The 7,749-nt window shown below is 52.4% G+C and overlaps 1 protein-coding gene and 1 pseudogene across 3 annotated transcripts; one reads left to right on the top strand and one right to left on the bottom strand.

Moving 5' to 3' along the window:
* Positions 1 to 634: 634 nt before the first annotated feature.
* Positions 635 to 5,217, bottom strand: Zbtb32 (zinc finger and BTB domain containing 32). 3 transcript variants are annotated; one of them, XM_075985296.1, is made up of 5 exons: positions 2,061 to 5,217; positions 1,792 to 1,865; positions 1,630 to 1,698; positions 1,348 to 1,512; positions 635 to 1,177 (listed from the first exon to the last, which is right to left on the bottom strand). In XM_075985296.1, the coding sequence occupies exons 1-5, from the start codon at positions 2,924 to 2,926 to the stop codon at positions 897 to 899; spliced, it is 1,455 nt and encodes a 484-aa protein (XP_075841411.1). In that variant the 5' UTR covers positions 2,927 to 5,217; the 3' UTR covers positions 635 to 896. The 3 variants fall into 3 exon arrangements, with proteins under 3 accessions (XP_075841411.1, XP_075841403.1, XP_075841393.1); XM_075985288.1 differs by having other exon boundaries at positions 1,630 to 1,865; positions 2,061 to 3,023; positions 3,926 to 5,217; XM_075985278.1 differs by having other exon boundaries at positions 1,630 to 1,865.
* A 1,098-nt stretch (positions 5,218 to 6,315) lies between these two features.
* On the top strand, positions 6,316 to 7,749 carry LOC142841336 (mitochondrial import inner membrane translocase subunit TIM16 pseudogene; annotated as a pseudogene).

Here is a 7,749-nt window from a genome sequence, read left to right as displayed (position 1 = left end):
TCTGCCGACAGCTACGGCGCGAGGACTGGGACTACGGGGTCAGCGACGGAGAGCCGGAGAGCCAGTTCCTGGTCTCGAGGAGGTGTGGTCCCCGGTTCAGACTCCTCCCATTGTTCTAGTCGGAACTAGCGGCCTGCACGGACTACCATTCCCAGCGTACCGCGGGCGTCGGACCCTGGGAACCCGACCGACACCGGCAAACGAAGTTCGCTAATGCGCTAGGCGTGGGCTGAGGGAAGGGCGGTGGCGTTCACTTCTAAGCGCAATCCCGTAGCCGCATTGCACGGAGCGGAGGGGAGATGCTCGAGAGGCTGGTCCTCTGTCCCTTGCTCTCAGGGAGAGCAGACGGGTACCTAAAACCACGACCTGAGCCTGCGCTCCTCTCCAGTCTGGAGTACGCGCGCGGTGCATTGCTGTGGAAGGGACCAGAGCCTTGGAGCCCTCACAGCCACCCTCCTCGTCCCGGCGTGCTGCCCTCGGGAATTATACGGAGTCCCCGGAAATGAAATGCCTGACTCTCTGTTCAGTGTGTGAATGCCCAGCAGGGGCCGCTACAGGACATGGGACAAGGGTTAGACACACCACCACCCACACACCCCGGCGCAGACGGAAAATTCTGGACTCATCCTGACAGGAGAGCACAGAAAACTCTTTATTATAGTGATGAAATTGATAGTCCCCAGTTAGTCTTCATTCCAACCAACTAAAATATGTCTTTAACTCGGACTCTCCAGTCGACCGAGACTTCTGCAACCCACGCGCATCCAGAGAGGGTTCTTGGTTCCTGTCCCGCAGCACTTCTGCGGGACAAATTAGCCAGGTGGCAATAGAGAAAGGGCTCGCCTTTCATTCTTTGGTTGGAGACTTATCAAGCCAGAGAAGCTACCAATACCCGGTCAGGTGCCAGAGGAGGAGGAGGTAGGACTCCCGGGAGAGATTGAGGTCCGACTCGGCCTCGAGGAAGAGTAGAGGAAGGTGGAGCGTATGGTCCATCCAGGCGGCAGCTGGCTGGGCGAGTGGCCACGCATGTGCGCCTGCATGGAAGCCAGGCTGGGGCAGCCAACCCTGCACAGAGGGCAGCGATAGGGAGCAGCCCCATGTGTCCTCAGGTGCTTGGTCATGGCAGAGAAATCCCGGGAGCGCTGAGGACAGAGGCTACAGGAGAAGGGCTTCTCTCCTACAGGTGGAGAAAGCCAGAGAAGAAAGAAATGGGCGAAGGTTGGCCAAGCTAGGGGAACGTCAAGCAATGGGGCAAGGGAGGAGCTGGCAGACCAGTGATGGGAGCAAAAAAAAAAAAAAAAAAAAGAAAGAAAAAAAAGAAAAAAGACAAATGCACACAGTTCATACCTGTGTGGACTCGGTAATGCGTCTCCATCTGATGCTTGAGTGAAAACCTTTTTCCACAGACAGAGCAAGAATAGGGCCGAGAGCGAGCCGGAAGGGGTAAAGGAGGGTGCTGGTGAGACGGGCAGCGCGGTGTGCGTTCTTGACCCACACAGGTTGCCAGTGGGCCTGTGTGGACAGAGAAGTCAAAGTGGCATGACCAGGATCCCTGAGGCTGGATCCATCCATCCAGGCAAGCTGAGCGCTTGGGAGGGGCCGAGGCAGCAGTTCTAGTACCCTGCTTACCTGTGTACCCTTGCCCAGACTCTTCTATCTCCCAAGGGCTGAGTTGTTCAGGGCCCTGGGGAAAGGATCCTGCAAGTAGAGTGTAGTAGGGAGCTGCTAAGGCTGGACTCCAGGAGCCCAGCGGCTCTCCAGAAGCCCTGGATGGAATAGGAAGGGGCTTACCTGGAGTGGGGCTGGAGGAGGGCTGCCGATTCTGACTCCAAAGACCTTTGGAGTGGTTCAAGGTCAGTGGGATCCTGGATGGAGAAGAATGATAGCCTTGGCAAAGTCTGAGAACCTAACCAGCTCCGGCCTCTCTCGGGACCAGAATACTTTGTTGTCTCCTTAACTCAGGAAATGCAGAGATGTGGTGCCTTCCCATGCATTACTGCTGCCTCTCCTGAGCTACTCCCTCCCAGCCTAGATCTTCCACTAAGCCCTCCTTCACTCACCTCTGGTCTTGAGGCCAGACCTGCCAGGCTGCAGTGATGGGGGTGCTAAGGGAGAAGGGAACGCCATATCTGGGCGGCCACAGGAAGATGCTCCACAGGGCAGGTTGGCCCTCCCCCAACCAAGGGGCCTCAGCCCAACAGGGCCTGGGAATGAGGCTGGTAAGGAGGGAACCTGGTGAGGAAAGGGGACCAGAGCACCCACGAAGACACTCCTCAGAGCCCTCAGGGCTCTCTGAACCTCGCATGGCCTCTCCTTGCTTCCTCTCTGCTCCCTCGGAGCCCACCGAGGCAGGACTGAGGGCCTCCTCTGATCTCCTCTTCCTAGTTACCGCTGCCATCTCCAGGCTCTCTTCGGGGGCTTTGTGCTTGTGTACGGTCTCCTGTCCTCCCTCATGACTTCCAAAATCCTTCTCTGGTGTCTGTTTCTCTTCAGGGCCCCCTAGTCCTCTCTCAGAACTCCTCATGAGTTCTTCTGAATTATGGTGCCTTTTCCGTCCTGGATCCAACTTGTCTTCATTCTTATGCTTTTGAGCTTGCTTGCATGCCTCTTCCAGGGCCTGCACCCCCAAGGCTCTGGCTGCCTCTTCGAGGTTCCCCAGCTCCCCAGGCTGTAGCTCTACACTCTCTCCATACACAAAGGTCAGAAGCTGAGCAAAGGTAGATGGGCTGATGCCTTCAACCAGAGCCCACCGGCCCCTGCAACCCAGTCTTGGGCTTGCTCCTGCCAGCACCAGACTGTGAGCAGGGAACTCCAGGCCCCCTACAGTGATCAGGGTGTCACACAGTGCTGGCCGAAGCCTCGCGGCTAACTGCACCAACCTATCAGAGCCATAGGGGCTAGTTATTCTTGTGGGGGTCTGGGACATCGCTCCTGGCTAATCTACCAGTTTCAGAGGCTCTAAAAGAAAAGTCACAATGTGGGGTCCATGGCCGAAAGGGAAGGGAGAAATCGCACACTCAGGCCTGTGGAGGGGAAGGGAGAAAGAGTGAGTGACTCTCTGGTTTCAGATTGGGCTGTCTATCCTGTATGAGTCAGATAAACTAAGTCAAGGGCAAGCTGTGGGAATGCAGCAGCAGGAGAAGCCACTCTGGGGCCTAGGGAGCAAGAGCCAGGCAGTTAGCAGAAGTATCAAGTAGTGAATTTAGGACTGATTTAGTTAGCAACTCAGGTTAAAGACTTCTGCTTCCCTGGGCTCTTTTGCAGGGGAAACCCTCTGAGCAGTCTCACTTCACATGAAACCTGGCAATTCTGAATGGAGTAAGGTATAAGTTCATGGAGGAACTCAAAAAGCTTGTGGGTCCTCCCCCACTGTAAGCCCAGAAAGCCTGGGAAGGCAGCAAACAGGTTACACCTCAGGAGAGCATCCTAGGGCATCCCTCTCCGAGGCTGAAGCTTCTAGAACACATCCTCAGAGAAGGGATTAGGAAGACCAGAGATTCCCATCCAGTGAGCTGAGGGAGCCACAAGTTTAGAGAAGACTTTGTGCCTGTGGACGTGAGAGAGAAAAGGGAAACTGGAGAATGGGAAGTTCTTTCCTCTCAAAATGAGGCTAAGGAATGGCTTGATTTCTGTTTTTCATAAGCCAAAAAAATGAAGATCAGAAAGAGCCCAACAAGCCAGGAGTTTAAATGCACACAAAACCATCACACCAGCCTCCCAGAATGTTGGAGGTGGACATTGAGAAATAGCCCAAGTGTCTTAGCACCTAGCAGGCCTAGCCCTCCTTGTGTGCAGGCCCTCCATGAGTAAGGAGCCCTGTAGGAGGGAGGGGTTATACATGGACACCTTGGGGTGAGGGATGCAAGCTGGCAGGGAGTAGACAGAAATGGTGGAAAGGCTCGGCTGGGGAGAGACAGTCACTCACCTCTGTAGCTGCCTCCTGGCACCGCATGCTCTCTACTGCTCTTGGGGCTCCTGCCCCCCACCTCCAGCTAGCTCCACCCCGCCCTCAGTCATCCCAAGTATCAGTCTGCCACAGTCCCCCAAAGGGGTGTGGCCTTATACCTTCTGTCTCTGCTGGAGACCCACAAGAGACTACCTTCTACTTGTAACAACCAGACAGTTCCTCACCCTAACTCTTACTTGTGGGTTCCTTATAGTCAAAGACGTGAGCCTCTGGTGACAGGCATTTTGGAATAGTTAGAGGCTGAGCCTCATCTCTGCCATTTACTAGTTGAGTCACCTCGGGCAAGTCATCTGTCTGAGCCTCTGTCACCTCACGCATCTCATCTCAGTGTGTCCTTCGGAGGTGGAGGCGCGATGAAGAGCCACGCATAAGGAAGTGCTCTGCGAGTGCAGGTCAGCATTCAGCTGCTGTTAGTTCTGTGTCTTAGAGGTGACCGTCGCATGGAGTAGCTGGAGACCATTTCTGACACCTCAGAAGAATAAGGACAGAAGCGGAATTTGAAGCTCTTCTTATTCTGTAGGCTGACCCTTGTCCTCTGGATCCCAGCAAGGACCTGGTCTGTGTGACTCAGATCCTCCCAGCAGACTCTGAGGGGGTAACCCCAGGAAGCCTGTGGTGGTCTTCGAGTAGAGAAATCTTTCCTGGGCTGATGACAAATGACATTTCTCTGAAATCAAAACCAGGGGCTTCTTTCACTTTCTGCTCGAAGGGTCAAGGTCCCTGGAGATTTCCACCTCTTCGCAATTTTAGCCTCTCTCTCTCCCTCTCTCTTCCTCTTCCTATGTAGTTCAAGATGTCCTTGAAATCTCTGTCCTGCCTCAGCCAGGCAGTGCCACCACAGCCACCACACCCAGCTTTGGCACTCTTAAATTTGAGGAAGGGATAAAGCCTTGGAGACTTTATCTTTTTCTTGCTTTTCTTTTTCCCCCCATTCTATCAATCTGAACCTTAAGCTGATCTTCTTATTCACTTCTTTCCGAGATATCTGTGTCTGGTATGTCATACAGATGTGATAACTAACTGGGAGAGAAACTAGCCAGATGTTGACAGACTGCTTTAGTGACAAGAGTCAGTCTGAGTCCCCATACGTTTCTCCCTAGATTCCAGCCCCCTCCTAGACCCAATAAGGTAAGGTTTGCTTTTCTCCCTTTGGCCCCAGCCCAGGGTATTCAGAGCAGCCTTCTACCACTCTCTCCCTCCAGGTCTAGGATGCTCTCCCTCCCATTCTAGCTTGGATGCAGGCAGGTGTCAGCCCCTCCTAGATCAGCCAGGGTGTGTCGGTGGGTGAGGCTGGTGAAGGGGCAGTAGGGTGGAGATAGGGGAAGATGAGTCAGAGCGAAAGGGAAAATGCAAATGGTAACCTTGTGTTCATCTGCTCCCCGAATGTTAAATATTTTCCATTTCTGAGCTTTCTAATTCCTAACCTCACACACTTGGGAACACATTAGATATTCCTATGTAAAAGACACCCAGAATGTCAATCCCTCTGATAGGCCTGCAAACACACAAACCTTCTCAAATACGAAAACACACAGTCTCTAAAAACAAGAAGTGGTACAAAGCCACAGTGGTAGAGGGACAATGTACTGGGGTCTGGCGACAGCCTCTTCACCCACAGGAGGAAGCCCCGCCCCTCCCCCCGCCAGTGACTCAGCTGCCCCACTAGTATGCATTACCCACTGATGACCAAGAAATGGGGGCTGCTCAAAGTATCTCTGTAAGCAAAGATAGTTGACGGGCAGTGACAATGGGCTTTCAGGGCACCGAAAGGGAGAAAAGAGCAAGGGGATGCCCCACTGAGTAAACGAAAGCCCCCTAAAAATAGGAAACCCCATCTTGCCTCCCACTTGGTGTCTACCCATGGTAAGGCTATCCCCTTAGAGAGCCCTTAGAAGTATTCTCAGGGCCCTTTGAACCCGAGCCCTTATGCTAGTGACACTTGAGGTCCTTCCCTAGCCTCTTTCTACAGCCATGGAAGGGCAATCCAAGTCATTGGGCATTAAACAATAACAGAAACAGATCCTACAGCGGGCACTTTGACTTGCAAGGGTAGGGACACACTGTTAGATCATAGACCCTCTGGCTGCCTTAGCCCCACCCCCTGTTCACTCCACCTCTCTGGGACTCAGTTAAGAAGCCTTGCAGCCCCTCGCCTTGCAATTGCAATATAAGGCTATCCAATCTGGATCCTTGTAATGCCAGGAGTCACACAGATCTCGCTCGACTAAGTCACATGGTATAAAACTTCTGCTACTTCACAAAAACCTATACAAGTCAGAAAAATCCTCCGGGATCAGATGGCTTTTCAAGACTTCTGCTCATGCTGTACATGGAGACTGTCTCTCCTAATGAAGTACTTCTCTAGGAAATTTTTGTTTGTTTGAGTCAGGGTTCCTCTGTGTAGCCCTGGGTGTCCTGGAACACTCTGTAGACCAGACTGGCCTCGAACTCACAGAGATCCACCTGCCTCTGCCTCCTGAGTGTTGGAATTAAAGGTGTGTGCCACCACTACCAAGCTCTGAGGGACAATTTCAAGTTTGATCCTTTCCCAAACTAAGCTACCTGCTGCATCTGGCTTCCGATTTATCACCCGACTTATTGTTCTTGGAATGTCTCCCTTCTCTGAGAAAAGTGGCTCTTGCTGGTAATCCTGGTACTCAGGAGGCTGACGTAGGAGGATCAGGAGTTTGAAGTCAGCCTGAGCAACACGAGACACTGAATGAAACAACAGCAACAAAAATGTCCCCATTTTCTGCTTCCCAGGCTCATGCAGAGAGAATCATCTGCTGCCTTCACCCTGGAATAGACAGAGTCAAGAAACCTCAGGTCAGGAGGACACAGCCTGTGACAGGCAGAGGCTAACGCGGATAGATTTGAACATATGATCGGAAAAGAAATACGTGGGGAAGGGAGGCATAATTGTCTCACTGTTTTGTTAATTTGATTTTGTTGTTTGAGATAAGGTCTATTGCCCAGGCTGACCTGGAACTCATTCTATAACCCAGGTTGACCTCATGGAAATCTTCCTGCCTTAGCCTCCCAAGTGCTGGGTTCTAAGAATGAGCTGGTCCCACTGGGTTAGGAAGCGACAACTGTGCCCCTGAGGTGGAGCAGCCGCCATGGCCAAGTACCTGGCCAAGATCATTGTGATGGATGTGCAGGTGATGGGCAGAGCCTTTGCCCGGGCCCTGAGGCAGGAGTTTGCAGCAAGCCAGGCAGCTGCTGATGCTCGGGGTTGTGCTGGGCACCAGTCTGCAGCCACATCCAACCTCTCTGACCTCAGCCTCCAAGAGGCCCAGCAGATTCTCAACATCTCCAGGCTGAACCCTGAGCTGGGCCAGAAGAATTATGAACACCCATTTAAAGTGAACGACAAACCTGTGGGTGGCTCCTACCTGCAGTCAAAGTTTGTCCGTGCAAAGGAATGCCTAGATGAGGAACTCCAAATACAAGCCCAAGAAGACAGAGAGAAAGGGCAGATGCCCAAAACGTGATTGCTGGGCACGCCCCACCCCACCATTGCCTCATAATTTATAGCGTGGTGATGGATGTCTTTTCCGTGTTAAAAAAAAAAAAGAATGAGTTATTATACCCAGCTTTCTCTGTTCTCTTTAATACCATATTACTGAATCAAACTTGAGGGATGACATTTTTATTCCTAGTAGTAGAACTGGCCAATGACAGTAAAGGGAACACGTGTGAGGTGCTCAGTGCACTCAGCCTGGATCCCAAACCAAAGCTTCTGTAAACCACTGTATTGTAATGCAAACCCAGCTCAATGT

Source organism: Microtus pennsylvanicus, chromosome 1, assembly GCF_037038515.1.
Source record: "Microtus pennsylvanicus isolate mMicPen1 chromosome 1, mMicPen1.hap1, whole genome shotgun sequence".
Classification (NCBI taxonomy): domain Eukaryota; kingdom Metazoa; phylum Chordata; class Mammalia; order Rodentia; family Cricetidae; genus Microtus; species Microtus pennsylvanicus.
The sequence above is the reverse complement of the archived record's forward strand: the minus strand, read 5'-3'. Positions and strand labels throughout refer to the sequence as shown.